The sequence below is a fragment of the Ornithorhynchus anatinus genome, chromosome 3 (genome assembly GCF_004115215.2).
Source record: "Ornithorhynchus anatinus isolate Pmale09 chromosome 3, mOrnAna1.pri.v4, whole genome shotgun sequence".
Lineage (NCBI taxonomy): Eukaryota > Metazoa > Chordata > Mammalia > Monotremata > Ornithorhynchidae > Ornithorhynchus > Ornithorhynchus anatinus.
Window position 1 is genome coordinate 15,057,550 of NC_041730.1, and position 21,386 is coordinate 15,078,935.

Genomic DNA, 21,386 nt, shown 5'->3' on the forward strand with positions numbered 1-21,386 from the left:
TCCCTCCCCTCTGCTGCGACTATGTACTTGGCCATGTGCTCTGCATGCTCTCAGCTCCACAGCACTTATGGACATCTCCTTATACTCTCCCATTTCCCCTATCTTTATTTTAACGCCTTGTCTCCTCCTTTAGACTGTAAACTCCTTGCGGGTAGGGATCGCATCTACCATCTCTATTATATTGTACTTTCCCAAGCGCTCAATATAGTGCTCTGCATACAGTAAGCACTCAGTAAATACTACTCATTAATTGATCGATTGACGTAAGCATTTTCTATCCACCCCCCTTTCCCCTATCTGTAACTTATTTTGATGCTTGTCTCCTCCTCTAGACTCTAAGCTCTTTGGGGGCGGAGAGCATGTCTACCAAACTGTCCCAAGCACTTAGTACAGTGCTCTGCACGCAGTAAGCTCTAGCACTGAAATCGATTGAACCCTCATTGTTGAAAGAATTGGGGAGGCACCTCCTCCGGGAACCGTGGAAAACCCCAGTCTGGGACACTTGAGGCTCTAGCAGTTTTAAGAAAAATGCACAAGAGCAAAACAAAAAAATCCTTCTCATTTCACCTTCCAGGAGTTTAATCTCACCTAATCAATTTAGCAGACAAACTTGGTTGTAAAATGATAATGATTTGCATTTTGAAGCCTTCTTATGATTTTCTCTTTTGCAAAAACTCCTATCTTTAAGTGATAGAAACCACCGCAAGAGGAGCCGTGAATTGCTTGTTAGCATATACTCTGGACTGAGGCTCTCCAGACAGACGGAAGTCACCCCTGCCTCCGTCACCTGCACTAATAAGAGGGTTCAAGGGAAGGGGGTTGGCTCACGGGGCAATAAACACAGCTGTTCTGCCACCCAGCTCAGAGCAGCCCGGCTGCTAAATGCGTGGAGGAGAAGAGAGTTAAATACTTCGGAGTGGAGAGCCGAGAGCAGTCTGGCTCTGAAAGAAGGAAGCCGTGATAGCTATTGAAAGTGCTGGGTATTTTAATAAATATCAGTTACCGGCTTAGCTTACGAGCTCTCTCTGACTCATTCAATTTTAATTGTTGCATTTTTAATAGGCTTCTGCTGGGGTTGGAGGCTTCTTGAATACATCTGGGGGAGGGGTGTTAATGCTCTGTGCAGGTTTTTTTGCTTTTTGGGATGCCTGGTCCTTCTCCAAAAGGCCTTCTCTGACTAAGCCCTCATTTCCTCTTCTCCCACTCCTTTCTGCGTTGCTCTGATTTGCTCCCTTTATTCACTCCCCTCTCAGCCCCACAACACTTATGCCAATATCCTTTATTTACTTATATGAATGTCTGCCTCCCCTTCTAGACTGTAAGCTCTCTGTGGGAAGGGAACATGCCTACCAACTCTGTTATATTGTACTCCCCCAAGGGCTTAGTACGCGCTTAGAACAGTCCTCTGCACATAGTAAGCGCTTAACAAATACCAACATTATTATTAGTACAGTGTGATATTGTTATAATGCAACTGTTATATTGATGTGTTGTGCTCTCCCCAGCATTTAGTACAGTGCTCCGCACACGGTAAGAACTCAGTAAATCCGATCGATTGCTTAGTACGGTGCTCTGCACACAGTAAGTGTTCACTAAACACGATTGATCGATCCAGCGCTTGGCATATAGAATCGTGATCGTTATTAGTGATGGTATTTGTAATGCCCTTACTATGTGCCAAGCACTGTTCTGTTATCAACGCCCTCTCTGAGGGAGAGTTCTCCCTCTTCCTTGTCCCCGCACCTTGGAGAGGGACCCTGCCTAGCATCTTGGGTCTGGGCCAGAGCACTGAGGAGGAACCAAGTTAACTCATCCTCCCAAGTCCTAGCTATGTAGACTTCCTTAGGAGACTCAAGTAGAAAACCTGTAATGGTTTGGGGAAGAAGAAGCTCACTGCTTTTTAGAGACCACCTGAAAAAGGCTGGAGGGACCTTTGAGGTCTGTCTCCAAGGGAGGCCCATCTCTCCCTCTCCCCCAATTTCCTCTCCTTTCCTAACATGGCCCAGCTGTGGGGGTGAGACCCACTTTGGCCTAGGGGTGGTGAAGCTTCCTGGCGTCCTTATCTGGATCGCTTTCATCCTCCCCTCCCCCGGCTGCCTGCATGTACTCTGTGCTGATTGGGAGACACTTAACGGGCATTTTCCCCTTGGTTGGGAGTGAGAGAAGACCTTCCGCTTTTACTCAACTTCTTCCTCCCACCCCTCCTACCATCCCATGCCCCTGCCAGCTTTTCAGTCTGGTGGTGCTCCATCTGGCCTCAGTGCTGCCTGTGCCTGGGACTTCAGCCTGCCTTGGACAGATACCATCATTATTATTGGACTTGCTGAATCTCCAGATCCAGCTTGGTTTTTCATGGAAAGAGCCCGGGCTTGGGGGTCAGAGTCCGTGGGTTCTAATCCCGTCTCCGCCACTTGTCAGCTGTGTGGCCTTGGGCGAGGCACTTCACTTCTTTGGGCCTCAGTGACCTTATCTGGAAAATGGGGATTAAGACTGTGAGTCCCACGTGGGACAACCTGATTACCTTGTATCTACTCTAGCGCTTAGAACAATGCTTAGCGCTTAACAGTTGCCATCACTATTATTACTAATTGCCTTTGGGAACAATGACCCTTCCATTTATTTATTTTTTTTTTACTGGTTGCCCAGAGGCCCAAGAAAACCAAAGCCTTATTCTCCTGTTTCCCCTAGTCCTAATCTAATGACATTTCCCCCTTTAGACTGTAAGCTCCTTGTGGGCAGGGATCAGATCCACCAACTCCGTCAGACTGTACTTTCTCAAACGCTGAATACAGAGCTCTGCCTGCCGTAAACATGCCATAGATACCGTTGATTGAAGCTCTTAAAGCCGGGGCCTGGCTAGTAAATGGGCCAGAGGGCCGCTAGCCTCACCGCCCACTTACACGCTCGTTGTGGGCAGCGAATGTGACTGTTTATTTTTATATTGTACTTTCCCAAGCTCAGAGTACAGTGCTCTGCACATAGTAAGCACTCCGTAAATACAATTGTATGACTTGCGGTTACACTGACCAGCCAGAGCCACAAAAGGGGCTGCAAACTCAACAATCAGTCGGTGGCATTTACTACGTGCAGAGCACTGTACTAAGCACTGGGGAGAGTACAATACAACAGAATTAGTAGACACATTCCCTGCCCATTACGAGCTCGCAGTCTGGGGTCTGAGGGACTAGCCCTTGACCAACAAAATTCATCGCAAAGTCTCTCTGGCGCCAGAACCCAAACACCATTCTAACGCGGATCCTGGCAGGAAGTCCAGAACCAATTTAGACTAGAAGATGGAGGCTTGAGCAGGAGGCTGGAAGAAGAAAAAAAGAGGAAAAAAAGGCTTTTTGATGCACATCATGCCTGCAGAATTGAGTATGACTAATTAATAGATTTTATTCTTAGTAATCTCTTAAGCATTCCATACGTTAGGCAGCTCTTGAGATATAGCTTACAAGAGACCTCATTCGTAAAATGCAAATGAATCTTCTGCTTCTTGGGGTTTTTTTTCCTTTCTTTCCTATTATTTTATGGGGAAATTTAAAGGAAAATTGCCACGGAATAGAAAAGAGATTTTAATCACTCTAATTACCAGCAAGGGTAAACCGCTTAATGAAAAAAATGTTTTCTTTTTTTAAACCTGCCTTAAATGTAGCACAACAAAAGGGCGAGCTGGGTCGTCAGCGACACTGCCTGGGCCGGTTGTGGGAGGAAAAAGCTCCCAGGGTTTGGGGTGACTGCTCTCGTGGGGGTACAGGAGCAAAAGTTTTATGGGGGCAGGGCCCGGTGGGAGTGTGGGCCAAGCCGGTCCTGAGGAGCAGGCTACTCAGATGGTGAGGCTCTGGGTTTGACAAGTCCCCTACACCCCTAAGTTGCTCCTGTTTGAACCAGTCTCTCCTCTTCTTCCTGCCCCTCTTCTCATGGGATAACCCGCTGGTCCCCCTTCCTGAGGGAAACCCAAGATGGCCAGACTACAGAAGCGAGAAGGGAGGACAAGCAGATTCTCCTTCTCCAGAGACCCCCGAGGGAAGGTTTGACATCCCGTCTGCCTGCCTGCGAATGACCGAGGTGCCGTCCTGCTTGGGGTCGGCAGGGTGGACCGGCGTCAAGATGGCAGCTGGAAGGCCTTGCAGTCCCTGGGGTACCCGGTGACAGGTAGCGCAGACGAACGGCCAGTCCTCCAGAAAGGATGCCTGCAACAAGGGGATCTGGGCAGTCCCCAGGAGACCCAGGGGCTGCCTAAAAAGCATCTTTGGTGGGGACAAAGAGACCAGGCCAGACCACCTTCTGGGTGTGCCTTCACACCCAGCGGGCTTCAGCGTCTCCTCCTGGGCTAGTCCATTCGAGGCTTCCTTTGTCGGGAGGAAGCACAGCCAAGTCCTTCCCGCATGACCCAGGGCTGCTCTCTGACTTCTTTCTGGTGAGTCGGGGGAGTTTGCTGAAGAGGAAATAAATCTTTTTAGGGTTATAAGCCTTACTATCGGAGAAGCTCAAAGGTCAAGATCGAGGGGAGAAGGAGCTCCCCCCACCCTCCGCTTCTTTTCCTGCCCTCTAGCTGACATCATCTACGGAAGCCCTTTCTTGTCGGAGGGTGGGCTGAATGGGGCTGGGTTTGGACCGAATCGTCTTTCCCCACAGGAAGCACAGATTCCTCCTTTCAGTGCTGCCCTAGACACTGTAAGTGCTCAGTAAATAAGATTGATTAATTGACCGATTGCTCCTGAGCACCCCACCCGCTCTCAAGAGCTTTGCAGGGCCCTACTTTTGGGGCGGGGGGTAACAGGGAAAGCAGAAAATGTTCCTCATCCTGACTGAAACAGAGCCCAAACTCTAGAATTTTACTGAGATGAGGTCAGGGAGGAAGGTCACCTCTGCAGCTGCAAGTTGCTAGTTCCGTTGGATTTTTTTCTTTTTTTTTTTGTTTTTTTTAGAAATATCCATTTTCTGGGGGACTGTTTCTCGTTACTAATTCAGGAACATCCGCACAAGGTCAGGTGGTCTTTGGGGGAACAAGGAGCAGCGCCCACTCAGAGGTAGATTCCTGGACTCAAAATCACGCTTCCAACTTACGGCCAAGGGCAGCCTCTTCTCCGAGGCTTTCAAGGATGAGTTGGCTTGGCAGGTGGCTCCTCCTTAGGCACTTAGGCTGGGTCCCATTTCTCGAACCGTCCTCCGCGTGGCTCCCGCTGTCTCGCCTGTTCCAGTCCTGGAGGTGGAAGGTCGCGGGATCGTCCGGATCCGGGGCCTGAAAACCGACACCCGTTCTCACGGCCGGGTCGCCGGGGTCGCCGAAACGGAAGAGTTTGGCTTCTTTACAGTTCCGAAGCTCGGGTTTGGAAAATAGGTCCTGCCAAGCTCCCCGCGTGGAAAAAAATCCCTTCAAGTGGCATAAGATGGGAAACCAAATGGGGTATAAGAACTGACCGGATCTGAGATGCTTGCCATTTCAGTTTGAAGGCTTTTTCTGGGGAAGTGCTGATTTCCTGTGTTGGTGCGAAAGCTCTGAAATGGATTCTCTCTCTCTTTCTCTTGCCCCCTCTTCACCTCTTGCCTCTCATCAGAGCATATGCTCCTTCCACCTCTCCCAGCCCCAGTCTTCCTTCGGATTAGGAAATCGGCAAGATCTTTGACTCTTTGAAACTTTAGAAAGCCTCTCGGGCTCCTCTTTCTGCCACCGGAGACCCGGGTTAAGCGCCAGGTAACAGCGCCTAACTTCTCCCTACGCCCCACTGAATCCCCCCCAGAGACACTTGCCATCGTCATCTGGAAATCTTGCCCCGATAAATGGACCCGCTCTCCGTGGCCTCCAACTTGGGTTTCCCGGGCAGGGAAACAGGCAGGAGAGAGGACTTGTCCAAGTTTGCCACCCATTAAGACACGATGTTTCTTCAGCCAAGAAGCCTGTCTCGCTCTCCTCCCCAGAGTTAATTTCAGTATTTCCTCACTGTTTAACCCACTGATTCTCCTTCCTGGATGGGAAACTCGACGAGGGCAGGGAACGCATCTCTTCCCTCTCTCCTACTCTCCCCAGCACTCCGATCTGTAGCACAACTCGATGAAGGTGTCACCCGAGGGAATCAGCCTCTCGCAACGGCAGCTTTCGTTGGGCGAGGGAGGAAGTAAAATGGGCTCCCTCCCAAAGGCGCGGACTCGTTCCTGTCTAAGACTGAAGTTCTCCCCAACAGGCTCCTCCCGGGCAGTAGCCGTGGGTCGAGGACAGGTCAGGGCAGAGGAGCTCTCTTTGCTCTGTGGGCCTTGCTCAGCGATTCTCGTTTCTTTCCCGGTCTCCTCTCGAGCAGCCAAGGGAATGACCGGGCCCATCTCCTGGATCTCCAAAACCAGCTCGACTTTTCTCAGAGGGAAACTCCCCGTCTCTGCCCCTCGTGGGTGGGGGTAGGGGAGAGGGCACCCCGCTCCCTATGGTAGACCTACAAAAAGGAAGACAGCTCTTGCAAAGTATACGCCAATGGAACCTGAGATGTGGTAGGAATCAGAAAATGCCCTCCCTTCCCTAACCCGGCACCTATTTAGCCAGAAGATTTCAAATACCCGCCCCCCCGGCAACCCCCAGCCCGCTCCCTTCCCCTTAAACGTTACTTAGTGAATTGTTTCTAGAAGAGAAGACCCTTATTTTGATTCTGCTTCAGAAATCATAGGAAGGGCATCTGGGTCGAACTAATCAAAGAAATGCTGAGAATATACCTGGAGCGCGTCCTCTTTCTCTCTCTCACTCTCTTTCTGTCTTTCTCTCTTTTAAATATACATATATATAGATAGATATATAAATATACACACACATACGTATGTGTATATATGTATATATAGATCGATACATATATCGACGATCAGAGAGAGTTAGTACCACTCCCCCAGGTATCTACTGAATAGTGTGCATCGGAACCAGATTGGGTTTCGGTGTAGAAAAAGTCTGTGTTTTCGTCAACTACGTAATCGTTCAGATAATGCGATGCTAAACGCAGAGTTCTGCAGACCCGTCAGGAAAACGGTTATGGAAAAAAACCGGGAAAGAGATTTCAGGTACAATATCTCCATAGCAAAAGATCACTCTCTCTTTTTTTTTTCTCCTTTGTATGAAGCTTGAAAAACTCTCCCAACATCAACAGTTAGCAGCCAGGAAAGAGAGAGCTTGTGTGTAGGGGTTTTGCAGACGGTTCCTTCGTCACCCTAACCCTGAACAAAATATGAGATTTACACAGTTGTCGTACAGGTAGTATCTTTCCAGTTCCCCCCCAAAAAACATTTCTTGTATTTTTCTCGTTTCGTTTGTTTTTTTTTAATGATCTTCCCCACGACTCGGCCTATTAAATATAAATTATGTCTTCAAGAATGTCATTTCTCTCCCTCCTTGCCTATCTCTCGCTCTCTGTCTCTCTTTTTTTTTTTAAGGTTTTCTGTTTTTCTTTTTCTAGAAAAGGTTTCCCTCCCTCCCCGCATCCCCGGCCAAGCGGGTTTTCCGCTTGAAGATCACCACGGGTGGGGTCGGTTAGAGGTTTGGAATTTTTCCGGGTTTTCTTTTTTAAAGTCCTCCATTCCTCTCTCGGCCGGCCGCGGGTGGACGGAAGCCAGTTCTCGCCCACGGAGGGAGAAGCCACGGGCCCGGGGCCGGGGAGAGAAGAGCAGGGCGCGGGAGGGGCGCGCCTCTCCCCCGGCCCCTCAGGAGTAGGAGTAATCTACGTCGGGGATACCACCGTCTCTGTAGCCGCGGTTGGTGCCGTAGCCGACGGTGTGCGCGCTCTTGTAGAGGCTGGTGCCGTTGGAGGGGAAGATGGTGTGGATCACGTACTCCTCCTTGGCCCGGCGCGGGTCGATGGGCAGCATCTGCAGGCCGGGGCCCCGGATCTCCAGGATGGAGTTGTCCTTCTTGGTGCCCGACTCTACGTAGTCGTCCTTCTTGCGGCTGCCCCGGCTGTAGGCCCCGTCGCGGGTCAGCAGCTCCCCGGCCCGGTGCGCGTACCAGCAGGCGGTGCCCAGGACCAGGAAGAGGAAGACCACGGCCACGGCCCCGCCGACGATGCCCGCCCAGGGCAGGCCGGCCCCGGGGGCGGCGTCCCCGCCCCGCTCCCGGTCGAGGGTGGCCTGGGCGGGGCCGGAGCCGTCGGCCGTCTCGGCCTTGGCGCAGACCGGGGTCTGGTCGGCCAGGTAGGCGCTGCCCGCCTCCATGGTGACCATGCAGATGACGTAGGTGGACTTGGGCTCCAGGGCGGTGAGCAGGTACTCGGTCCTGTCCCCCTGCACCAGGGTCTCGGTGATGGAGCCCACGGCGGGGCTGTGGCCCAGCCGCAGCCAGCTGAGGCGGAAGGAGGCGGCCGGCAGGGCGGCCTTCCAGGTGATGCGGATGCTGTCGGCCGTGAGCGGCTTGACGTGGATCACCAGGGCCTTGGCCCCGTCGCCGGCGGGCCCGGGGCGGTCGGCGCCGGAGTCGGGCAGCCGGACGCCGGGCCTCTTGGACTTGAGGGTGAAGAGGGAGCCCTGGGGCGTCGCGGAGGAGGAGGCGGGGGCGGCGCCGGCCGTGGCCTCGGCGGGGCCCGGGGCCGGGGCCGGGGCCGGGTGGCCGGCGGCCCCGGCCTCGAAGCACTCGTCCATCTCGCCGGTGATGTCCTTGATGGCCATGCCGCGGACCTTCTCGGGGCCCTGGCACATGAGGCCGCGCACGTTGACCACGGACGCCCGCGCCTGGACCCAGTCGCGGAGCCACATGAGGCCGCAGCCGCAGAACCAGGGGTTGTTCCGGAGCAGCAGCTGGCCCAGGCTCTCCAGGTCGTCGAAGAGGCCGCGGGGCAGGGTGGTCAGGTTGTTGTTGGACAGGTCGAGGCGCTCCAGCTCGCGCATGCGGGCCAGGCTGTCGGGGGGGATGTGGCTGATGGCGTTGTCCTGCAGGTAGAGCTTCTGCAGGCGGGCGCTGGGCAGGCGCAGCGGGGGCGCCACCAGGGAGTTGCGCACGAGGGACAGCTCGCTCAGGTTGCGCAGCCGGCTGAAGGTGTCGTCGGCGATGCGCTGGTTGGCCAGCAGGTTGCCGTCCAGCACCAGCCGCCGCAGGCTGTCCAGCCCCTGGAAGGCGTGCAGGGGGATGGTGGAGATGCGGTTGTCGTCCAGGCGCAGCTCCTCCAGCGTCCGGGGCAGGCCCGACGGGATGCTGCTCAGGTGGTTGCGCGACAGGAAGAGCAGCTTGAGCCGCCGGCTGTCGGCGAAGGCGTCGTCCTCGATGCTGACCGTGGACACGGAGTTGTCGTCCAGGTGCAGCTTCTCCAGGAGCGGGACGCGGGCCAGGGAGTCGCGGGCGATGGCACGGACGTTGTTGTCCTGCAGGTGCAGCTCCCGCAGCGAGCGGGGCAGGTTGACGGGGAACTCGTCCAGGTCGTTCTCGTACAGGTAGATGACCCGCACGCTCGCCTTGCTCTTCAGGCCCTGGGGGATGCCCGCGTTGCCGATGCGGTTGTTCTGCAGGTAGAGGGTGGTGGCGTCGTCGGGGATGTCGGCCGGGACGGCCGTCAGCCCCCGGTCGTTGCAGTAGACGAAGCCGCGGTCGCAGCGGCAGACGGACGGGCACGTGGTGCTGTCGATGGCCTCCGTCAGGAAGGCGATCAGCCCGTAGCACAGGAGCAGCCAGTCGCGCAGGTCCACGCCGGCCGGGCTCAGGAGCGCCGGGCCGGCGCCGGGGGGCGCCGGGGCCGGGGCGGAGGCCGCCACCGGCGCCATGGTGGCCGCGCGGGACGGCTGGGGGCCCCCCCGCCGGAGTCCGCGGCCCCTGCGGGGAGTAGAAGACAACCGGTCGGGCCGGGTCAGACCAGGGGCTAACGGTAGACGGCGTCCTCATCGTCGACACGAGAATCGGCGGATCTGTTCGCCCACGTCCCGCCTCTGGCCCGGAACGCCCTCCCTCCTCAAATCTGACAGACAGTGACTCTCTCCCGACCCGCTTCAGAGCCTCATTTCAGGCCCATCTCCTCCAAGAGGCCCTCCCTGACTAAGCCCCCCCTTTCCTCTTCTCCCGCTCCCTTCTGTGTCGCCCCGACTTGCTCCCGTCATTCATCCCCCCTCCCGGGCCCACGGCACTTATGTCCATATCCGTCATTCATTTATTTTGATTAACGTCTGTCTCCCCGTAAGATCGTTATGGGCAGGGGATCTGTCTGTTATATTGTTCCATTGTTCTCTCCCAGGAGCTTAGTACAGTGCTCTGCACAGAGTAAGCACTCCGTAAATACCACTGATGAATGGATGGATGGATGGATGGATGGATGGATGGATGGATGGATGGATGGATGGATGGATGGATGGATGGATGGATGAAAGGTGAACTGTTCTAACCACGAGGGTAGTTACGAGGTAATCGGTCCCTGGCCCACGAGGCCTCACTGTCTTAATCCCCATTTGACAGAGGAAGGGACTGAGGCCCAGAGAAGCAAAGCGACTTGCCCGAGGTCACGCAGCAGACATGTGGCCGAGCCGGGGTTAGAACCCAGGTCCTCTGACTCCCAGCCTCCAAGAGGCTGATTGCACAGCAGCTCAGACCACCGTTACACCCGTCCAACATGAGGGAAGCCCAGCTGGCGTGCGGGTTAGTGGGTGGTATTTTTTTACGGTCTTCAATAAGCGCTTACTATGTGCCGGGCACTGTCTTAAGCACGGGGGTAAATACAAGCTAGTCAGGTTGGACACAGTCTCTGTCCCGTGTGGGGTTCCCGGTCTTAATTCCCATTTTACAGATGAGGAAACTGAGGTCCAGAGAAGTGAAGTGACTTGCCCTCGGTCACACGGGAACAGACAAGTGGTGGGAGCCGGCATTAGAACTCAGGTCCTTCTGAATCCCGGTCCCAAGGCCTACCTACTAGGCCACACTGCTTCTTTGAGAAGTCTTTCAGAGTAGCGGCGTGGCCTATTGGAAGAAACCTGGGCCTGGGAGTCAGAGGACCTGGGTTCTAATCGCAGCTCCGCCACATGTCCGCTGCGTGACCTTGGGCGAGTCACTTTGTTTCTCTGGGCCACAGTTTCCTCAACTTGTAAAATGGGGATTCAATTCCTGTTCTCCCTCCTACTTAGACCCGGAGCCCCGTGTGGGATCTGGAATCTCATACCTACCCCAGCGCTTAGGGCGCTTGGTACATATAAGAAATACCACAGTTATTTTGTATTATCATCACCTTTCAAATGGAGGAAATCGATCAATCAGTGGTATTTACTGAGCACTTAACTGCATGCAGAACACTGTCCTAAGCACTTGGGAGAGTACAATATTTTGAATTTACGGGGCACGGGTCAGGTGAGAGACACATCTGGAGACCCGACAGGTCGGGTGAGATTGTACGAATTGTACGAATTATGTCCAACCCCTGTTCTGGCTTGGATTTGGGCCGGGAGAGGGTTCGGAAGCATAGAACACCGGTCCCGGGCTTCTTGGCGACGGGATGTGTGGTGCGGCCAGCTCTTAAATCGATCGGTCGGTGGTATTTATCGAGCGCTTACGTACTCACAGGACACCGTACTAAGCGCTTGGGAGAGCACGATCCAAAAGAGTTAGCAGACACGTTCCCTGCCCGTAACAAGCTTACGCAAATGGAACTGGGTAGTCACATTATGTTGTGTGCATCAATGTTGCATTAGGGTAGTCCGAAGCCACCCGGGATCATTAGAGAAAGCAGGTGCTATCGAGGAACGACGATATCGAGCGGGATGGGCTTCCCAAGATATGGACGTTATTTTATGCACCATTAGCCTGCATGTTTTTCCGACTGGGGAACTCGGCCGTAGGAAAATTTTTCCTCATATATTTACAAAATCATTCAGCTTATGGTGGTGATGGTGGTGGTGACTGTGTGTGAGGGGGATTCATTCATTCATTCATTCAAGACCCTTCATATACTAGCTGATTTTTATGGGAAATGGCTGAACTCACCTCTCCCCTTAGTAGAAAATCCAGGAAATTTTCAGCCTTTTTTTGGGTTGTGTTTTGCTTTCTGAAAACCTTCTAAAAACCGTCACGTGCTTGCTCAGTAAGTTGTCTGCAAGGTGTAATTTTAATTTTTAACAAATGAAAAAATTGCAAAGTGGAGTCGTCTCACTTTTTTCATCATTGGTAGTGGTAAAAATCAATTAGAGCAAAAACATCATCCCGGGATTTTTGTGGGGAAGGTGTAGAGGTGAGGCCTGAGCTAAAAACCCCATCTCTGTAAGGGTTCTGAAGCGAGGGAAGCCAACCGGGCCAGAAATGAGGTGGACGTGTTAGATGAAGTCCAACGCCCCGGCAGGGACACGGAAGGTCTGATTCCAGCCTGTGGGTGTGGGCTTGATTTCTTTGGTATAAAACCAGGACTTCTCCCCCTCTATCCCTTTCCCTCTTCAACCCAGTTCAGTTCTTTAAAGCAGAGTCTGAAGCGCTCATTACTATTATTTAGCATTTATGTTGCATTTTATATTTTGCCAAGTGCTTTGCAGTTATTTTCATTAGTGTGTTTGTTCTGCCGCTCAGTTGCTTTTATAGAGTTTGCGGTTTACCCAGACAAGAAACATTTAACCCTTTCTAATGTTTGTTTTCGATTTCCAGCTTTTTTTCCTTTTTAATCCGATGCTGAATAATATATAGTCATAGATGTATTAGCATAATTATACTGGTGCGGTCGGGGTTATTACATTTAAAACAAATCACCCACACAGGGTAGTGGGCTCAATTCAGACGAGATTTTTGTTTCTTCACAAAGCCCTCCATTTTCTGATTAGGCGATACTTTCCTCATTTGCAGTAGATCCTTTGAGGTCGGGGCAAGGAGGACAGGCTGTCCAGTGGGGAGGGAGATGGGAGGGTGGTGAAGAGAAGAAGGAAACGGGAGCAAGCAGAAGCATGATCTAGTGAAAAAAAGTCTCTTTTCCCACTCCTTCTGCATTGCCCAGCCCCGCAGCACTTATGTACATATCCATAATTTATTTATTCATATTAATGTCCGCCTCCCCCTCTAGTCTGTAAGCTCGTGGGCAAGGAATGTATCTGTTATACTGTTGTGTTGTATTCTCCCAAGCGTACACCCGCACACAGTAAATCCTCAATAAATATGATTGATTGATTGAAAGAGTGCAGGCCTGGGAGTCAGAGGACCTGGGTTCTAATCCCTGTTCTACCAATTGCTTGCTGTGTGACCTTGGACAAGCCACTTAATTTCTCTACGCCCCAGTTCCTCCACTGGGATTAAATATCTGTTCTTCCTCCTACTTAGATTGTGAGCCCCACGTGAGATGGGACTGCATCTGAACTCATTAACTTAAACCTACCCCAGTGCTTAGAATCATAATAATAATAATGTTGGTATTTGTTAAGCGCTTACTATGTGCCGAGCACTGTTCTAAGCGCTGGGGTAGACATAGGGGAATCAGGTTGTCCCACGTGGGGCTCACAGTCTTAATCCCCATTTTACAGATGAGGGAACTGAGGCACGGAGAAGTTAAGTGACTTGCCCACAGTCACACAGCCGACAAGTGGCAGAGCTGGGATTCGAACTCATGAGCCCTGACTCCAAAGCCCGTGCTCTTTCCACTGAGCCACGCTGCTTCTCCAATCTACCAGAGGTATTTATTGAGCGCTTACTATGTGCTAAACTGTGCTAAGCTATGTATTATGTGCTAAGCTATGTGCTTACACTGTACTAAGCGCTTGGGAGAATACACTGCAACAGAATGAGCAGTTATGTTCCCTGCCCATAACGAGCTTACAGTCTAGAAGGAGAGACAGACATTAATATGAATAAATAATTTACAATATACAATTTTAAGATGTGTACCTAAATTCATTCGCTCATTCTATCGTATTTATTAAGCATTACTGTGTGCAGAGTTCTGTACTGAGTGCTTGGGAAAGTACAATACAACAATTAACAGTGACATTCCCTGCCCACAACGAGCCCACAGTCTAGACGGGGGGAGACAGACCAATACAAATAACGAAAATTACAGCTATATATATATATATATATATATGTATATATATATATGTATGTCTCGGTCTCCTTCGCAGGCTCCTCCTCCCCCTCCCATCCTCTAACTGTAGGAGTTCCTCAAGGGTCTGTTCTTGGCCCCCTTCTCTTCTCCATCTACACTCACCCCCTTGGTGAACGCATTGGCTCCCACGGCTTCAACTATCATCTCTTCGCAGATGACACTCAGATCTACATCTCTGCCCCGTCCTCTCCCCCTCCCTTCAGGCTCGTATCTCCTCCTGCCTCCGGGATGTCTCCACCTGGATGTCTGCCTGCCAACTAAAACTCAACATGTGCAAAACTGAGCTCCTCATCTTCCCTCCCAAGCCCTGTCCTCTTCCTCACTTCCCTGTCACTGTGGATGGTACGACCATCCTTCCCATCTCTCAAGCCCGCAACCTTGGTGTCATCCTTGACTCCGCTCTCTCGTTCACCCCACACACCAAAACCTGCTGGTCTCACCTTTATAATATTGCCAAGATCCGCCCTTTCCTCTCCACCTATCTTACTGGTACAGGCTCTCATAATATCCCGGCTGGATTATTGTGTCAGCCTTCTCTCTGATCTCCCTTCCTCCCGTCTCTCCCCACTCCACTCTATTCTTCATTCCGCTGCCCGGCTCATCTTCCTGCAGAAACGCTCTGGGCATGTCACTCCCCTTCTTAAAAACCTCCAGTGGCTGCCCATCAACCTCCGCATGAAACAAAAACTTCTCACTCTAGGCTTCGAGGCTCTCCATCACCTTGCCCCTCCTACCTCTCCTCCCTTCTCGCTTTCTACCGCCCACCCTGCACGCTCCGCTCCTCTGCCGCCCACCTCCTCACCGTCCCCCGTTCTCACCTATTCCGCCGTCGACCCCTGGGCCACGTCCTCCCGCTGTCCTGGAATGCCCTCCCTCCTCACCTCCGCCAAACTAACTCTCTTCCCCTCTTCATAGCCCTACTGAGGGCTCACCTCCTCCAAGAGGCCTTCCCAGATTGAGTGTCCCCTTTTCCCTCTGTTGCCTCTCTGCCCCCCCTTCACCTCCCCTCAGATAAGCCCCTTTTCCTCCCCTTTCCCTCTGCTCCTCCCCCTTCCCTTCCCCTCAGCACTGTGCTGTTCTGCTCATTTGTATATATTTTTATTACCCTATTTATTTTGTTAATGAGATGTACATCCCCTTGATTCTATTTATTGCTATTGTTTTTATCTGTCTGTCTTGATTCTATTTATTGCTATTGTTTTTATCTGTCTGTCTCCCCCGATTAGACTGTAAGCCCGTCAATGGGCAGGGATTGTCTCTATCTGTTGCCGAATTGTACATTCCAAGCGCTTAGTACAGTGTTCTGCACATAGTAAGCGCTCAATAAATACTATTGAATGAATATAAGTGCTGTGGGCTTGGGGTGGAGTGAATGTCAGATCTCCAAAGGTCAGTATCCAAGTGCCTAGAGGATGCAGAAGGGAGAGTGAGCCGGGGAGAAGAGGGCTTAATCGGGGAAGGTCTCTTGGAGAAGATGTGACCTTTAGCAAATGCTAGTAAATGCTTAACAAATACCGTAAATAGGAAGGGAGAAGGAGGGGAGCCCCTGAAAGAAAGGAAAACAAATCCATGAGATGGAGGGTTTGCGCGGGAAGAGGCAGCCGAGAAAGGCAGTGATGGATCAGGTGCCCTGTCTCAGCTTTACCTCTCTGAGCCCGTCTCTCCCCTGCCGCTGGGAGATGGACTGTGCCATGCACATAAACTAGGGCTACCAGGTTCTCCTGGTCCTAGGACTCGGTAGCCAGGGCCTAGACTGACCAAAGGAAGCCAGGCAAGCCTCATTCTTTAAGGGAGAGTTCCCCGCTGCTGGGAGATGGACTATTCCAGGGAAATAAGCTAGGGCTAATGTTTTCCCCTGGTCCTAGGACTCGGAAGCCAGGGCCTAGCCTGCCCAAAGGAAGCTAGGCAAGCCCCGTTCTTTAAGGGAAAGTTCCCCGCCGCTGGGAGATGAGCTATTCCATGCAAATAAACTAAGGCTACCTTGTGAGAAGCAGCGTGGCTCAGTGGAAAGGGCACGGGCACCTCTGGGTTGTGGGTTCTAATCCCGGCTCCGCCACTTGTCTGCTGTGTGACTTTGGGCAAGTCACTTAACTTCTCTGTGCCTCGGTTACCTCATCTGTAAAATGGGGATTAAGCCTGTGAGCCCCACGTAGGACAACCTGATGACCTTGTATCTCCCCCAGCGCTTAGAACAGAGCTTGGCACATAGTAAGTGCTTAACAATGCTTAGAACAGTGCTTATGATGTTCCCCCGGTCCTAGGACTCATTAGCTAGGGCCTAAACTGATCAAAAGAAGCTAGGCAAGCCTCGTTCTTTAAGGGAAAGTTCCCAAACTCTGGGAGATGGGCTACTCCATGTAAATAGACTAGGGCTACTGTACTGCCCGGGTCCTAGGGCTTGGTAGCCAGGGCCTAGACTGTTCAAAGGAAGCCAAGCAAGCCTTGTTCTTTAAGGGACCTCCCCGACCCCACCCCGGGAGTGCTCTGAGCAACCAGATATCACTTGTCACTCTAGCTTTAAGAGACCTCCGTGGATCAGACACGTAGGAGCTGCAAGAGGGCACCCATTGAATGGGCCGAGAGTGTGAGACTCTTAAAAAGGGGAAATGTGGTCAGGCGGCCACCTAGACTGTAAGCTCATTGTGGGCAGGGACTGTGCCTCTTAGATTGTACTCTCCCAAGCGCTACTCAAAAAAAAAACCCAAAACATATTTCGGGTGGAAAAAAGAACCCCCTAGGTAGCTCACAGGACGCTACCCCGCAGTGTCCGAGGTCTGAAGGGAGAAGGAATTTTTCTCCTCAGCCTGTCTGCCTTCCTGCCTGCCTCAGCCAGGTTCCGGGGACCGAGCCCAGAGTCGTGTGGGTGGCCTTCCCGGGGACAGCTCTCGCTACCACATATTTATCGCCGCCGTGGAGGGCGGTGTACTGAGCAGAGCGCAAACTTCTGGCGGTTGAAGTAGAGCGAGGACAAGGCCAGCCGCTCTCCTTTACAGGTAATATGTCACTCGGGGTTCCTGTTTAGCTTCCTGACACTCTCTCAGCCTCCAGAGGGCCCAGAATCATAATAGAGTCTAAATTGCACCTTTCACGGATGCTTGATGGATAACCAAGTAATGTTTATGGAGTCAGGGACTGAAGGGCTTCCAGCTCCCTTGCCTGTGTCAGCCTCATTCATCTTTGATGTGGTTTCCTCTGTGGCCTCCTCCTCCTCCTCCTCCTCCTCCCAGGGTCAGTCCCCAGAAACCCTTGGTCTTAGCGGACCTCAGACTGACCCACCTACTGGTGCAGCCACCCCCTGAGCGGGCAGGGAAAAACTGAGTTACGGGTGAAAACATAATGATAAAAACTCTGCCCGTTGGTTTAACTGTTTTAATTGGTCCATCGGTTGCCGAGGGCCTTTTTATTCCCTTGTTGTGGTATTAGGCGCTTTATGTGGTCCATCAAATTAAGCCCAGTAAATCGCTTTTCTTTATGGGGTCGTTGTAAGCCTCGTGCATTCTGTGGGTTTAGCATGGCTGAGTTTTGTTCCTTCAGAGATGGATGATTGACTGGACATCAGGGCGTCTACGGGAGCCTCTTCCTTCCTCCTCCTTCCCTCCCTCTGGCCCACCCCCGGCTCTGTCCCTCCCAAATGGGAAAGGGAAAAGGAAATGTCCTGGGTCAGAGTGAACCACAGACAAAATCTGCCCCTCTCACCTAGTGGATGGCGGGGAACTACCTTCCCACACCTTCTCTGTGGGGTTCAGAACCTTACCCCAGGACTTAGTACGGTTCTTGAAACATAGTAAGCATTCAGAATAATAATAATAATAATAATAATGGTATTTGTTAAGCGCTTACTATGTGCCAAGCACTGTTCTGAGTGCTGGAGTAGATAGGTCATCAGGTTGTCCCACGAGAGCTCACAATCTTCACCCCCATTTTACAGAGGCTATAGCTGAGGCAAGGAGAAGGTAAATGACTTGCCCGAAGTCACATAGCTGATAAGTGGCGGAGCTGGGATTAGAACCCACGACCTCTGACTCCCAAGCCCGGGCAAATACCATGTTATCCTTAATAATAATGAGGGCATTTGTTAAGCACTTACTATGTGCCAGGCACTGTACTAAACCCCGGGATTGATACAAGCAAACCATGGTGGACACAGTCCCTGTCCCATATGGGGCTCAGAGTCTCAATCCCCATTTTACAGATGAGGTAGCTGAGGCCCAGAGAAGTGAAGCGACTTGGCCACGCACACAGCAGCAGACAAGTGGCAGAGCAGGGGTTAGAACCCATGACCTCCTGACTCCCAGGCTCATGCTTTATCCACTAGGCCATATTGCCAGGACCTCTCTGCAAGCTACAGATTCATCTCTTTAGAAATAATATTAATAATATTATAATACTGGTATTTGTCGAGTACTTACTATGTGCCAAGCATTATACTAAGCACTGGGGAAGATACAAGCTGATCAGATCCCACAGTCTAAGTAGGAGGAAGAACAGATATTGACTCTCCATTTTGCAGATGAGGAAACTGAGGCCCAGAGAAGTTAAGTGACCTGCCCGAGGTCTCTCAGCAGGTAAGCGACATCCTGATGTCGTCTATCATCCATCTCTGAAGGAACGAAACTCACCCGTGCTAAACCCATAGAAGGCACGAGGCTTACAACGACCCCATAACGAAAAGCGATTTACTGGGATTAATTTGATGGATCACATAAAGTTTCTAACTCCACAACAAGAGAATAAAAAGTCCTTCTGCTCCCAGGCCCGTACTCTTTCCGCTAGGCCACGCTGCTTTAGGGGAGGGATCCCTAAGCACATTTCTCCAGGCCTTCCTTCTCCCTGCAGCCTCTCAGGGTCTTTCTCCTCTTCTTTTTTGCCTCGTTCCTTTTGCCCTCCTCCTCCCAGTCTGGTGGGTGGCCCCGGCCTCGAGTTCTTTGTGCTCCTTGCAAAGCTGCTCGGCCCTGCCGCGGCCTCCCTGAGCCCTTGCTTTCTCTTCTGTAAAATGGACTTAATGAACCCTGTCCCCTTCCCAGCACAGAGCTGGTTTGAAGACTAATTGGATTCCAAAAAACCTGTCAAATGGCTTTGTTTCCCAAATCACTCTTCTCCCTCTCCGGCAGTTCCTCCCACCCCCACTGTTTTCCCCTGTCCTCTCGTTCCCCCGCTCGCTCCCGTTGTTCACCGGCCGGAAGGCTGTGGTAGGAGGAGCCCCCCCCCCCCCAACCCCGTGTCTCTCTGTAGCTCAGAGGGGCTGGGGCACGGAGTGGGAGAGGGCAGGATCGAGGGGGAGTGGGGCTGTCATTCTGAGCGCTTTGGTCTTTTCCACTCGGGGCTAAGCTCCGCTAGAGAGGAAAGGAAGCAGAGGATGCAAGCAGGCCCAGCGACCCTGCAGTCGATTTTCTCATGATAACGATGACAGCTCCCGGGGGAGCTCCTTCCCATTTCCAGCCCCGTACACACAACGGTCACCTGCTGTTTCAAACAGCGGCAGGGTTTTTTGTTTCGTTTGGTTTTATGGCATTTGTTAACGGCGGGCAGCGCTCTAAACGCTGGGGGGTAGATACACTGTCGTTCGGTTGGATGCGGTCCATGCCCCTCATGGGGTTCACAGTCCTAGTCCCCATTTTACAGATGAGGGAACTGAGAAGTGACTCGCCCGAGGTCATACAGCAGACAAGTGGTGGAGCAGGATTAGAACCTAGGCCCTCTGACTCCCAGGACAAGCTTTCTACTAGGTCGTGCTGCACCTCCAGCCAGGCTGGCCTGAGAGGTAGAGGGGGCTCTTGGGGGGGCCTGCTTCCAGGGAGGAATGGGGTCCCCTGGGCCTGACCCCCACACTGTGGATTTACGCCTCCTCCAGAGCTCCAGCCTGGCAAAATCTCAGCTCCAGTTTGAGGGGCTAGAGGAGCAAGTGACCTTGTTTGTTTTTTTAATATTTGTTAAGCGCTTACTATGTGCCAGGCACTGTATTGAGTACTGGGGTCGCTAGAAAGTTGTCACGTTGGACCCATCTCTGTCCCACATGGGGTTCACTGTCTTAACCCTCATTTTACAGATGGGGATTAAGACCGAGGCCCAGAGAAATGAAGTGACTTGACCAAAGTCACCAACAGCAGACAAGTGGCAGAGTTAGGATTTGAATTCAGGTCCTTCTGGCTCTCGGAACCGTGCTCTATGCACTAGGTCACGCTGCTTCTCGGGCGAAAGCCTTTGGCTTGGGGGGAAGCTGGATTTGTTGCCGGCTTTCCGTGGATGAAAGCCCAGCTGGGCCGGAGCCAGGGCTCGGGACTTTGTTTCTGGATGGGGGAGGCAGGCGGAGAGAGGGGAGAGAGAGTGAGGACATCTTGACCGTGAGCTTACTGTGGGCAGGGAATGCGTCTCTTTTTGCAGTGTACTCTCCCAAGCGCTTAGTACAGTGCTTTGCACACAGTAAGCGCTCAAGCAATACGACTGAATGAACGAAACCTAGTCCTCTAGACTGGAAGACTGTTGTGGGCAGGAAATATGTCTGCTAATTCTGTTGTATTGTGCTCTCCCAAGCCTTTAGTACAGTGCGCCGCGCATGGTCAGCGCTCAATAAATACGATGGATTGATTGAAACCACTCCTCGATTCATCAAATGAGTACTACATTTGTATTGTAATAATAATGATGGTATTTGTTAAGCACTTACCATGTGCCAAGCACTGTTCTATGCACTGGGGTAGCTACAAGGTCATCGGGTTGTCCCACGTGGGGCTCACAGGCTTCACCCCCATTTTCAGATGAGGTAACTGAGGCACGGAGAAGTGAAGTGACTTGCCGAAAGTCACATGGCAAGTGGCAGAGGTTGGATTAGAACCCACGACCTCTGACTCCCAAGCCCGGGCTCTTGCCCCTAAGCCACGCTGCTGCTTGTACCCTCCTTTCTTTCTTTAAAACTATTTGTTAAGCGCTTACTGTGTGATGATGATGATGGTATTTGTTAAGCGCTTACTGTCCCCCAGCGCTTAGAACAGTGCTTTGTACATAGTAAGCGCTTAACAAATACTATCATTATTATTATTAAATACCCCTGATAGAGTCCGTTCTGGACATCGGTTCCAACCATCAGAGTTGTTCTTCCAGGATAGTTGTGTACCAGAGTGGCCCTCCCCCGAGGCTGGCGGAGAAACTGAGGGGACCTGGGGCAGTTGATCCCTGACCCGGCCCGGTCTGCCCCTTCCAGGAGCTCACGTCGTGCCCGTGGGGCGCCCTGGTGGTGGGAGGGACAGGGTCCTGTGGGGCTTTTTTTTTAAGGTATTTGCTAAGCGCTTACTATGTGCCCGGCACCGTGCTAATTGCTGGGGTAGATACAAGCTAATCGGTTCGGACACAGTCCGCGTCTCACATGGGACTCACAGTCTTAATCCC

General features: G+C 52.2%; 2 protein-coding genes across 2 annotated transcripts in view; one reads left to right on the top strand and one right to left on the bottom strand.

Moving 5' to 3' along the window:
• Window positions 1–21,386, top strand: part of MACROD1 (mono-ADP ribosylhydrolase 1) — a gene marked incomplete at its 5' end in the record, with an annotated part of 291,267 nt that overhangs the window by 56,625 nt on the left and 213,256 nt on the right. The window lies entirely within an intron of this gene.
• Window positions 7,279–9,717, bottom strand: FLRT1 (fibronectin leucine rich transmembrane protein 1). The gene has a single exon (XM_001516107.3). The coding sequence runs from the start codon at window positions 9,715–9,717 to the stop codon at window positions 7,675–7,677; it is 2,043 nt and encodes a 680-aa protein (XP_001516157.1). The 3' UTR covers window positions 7,279–7,674.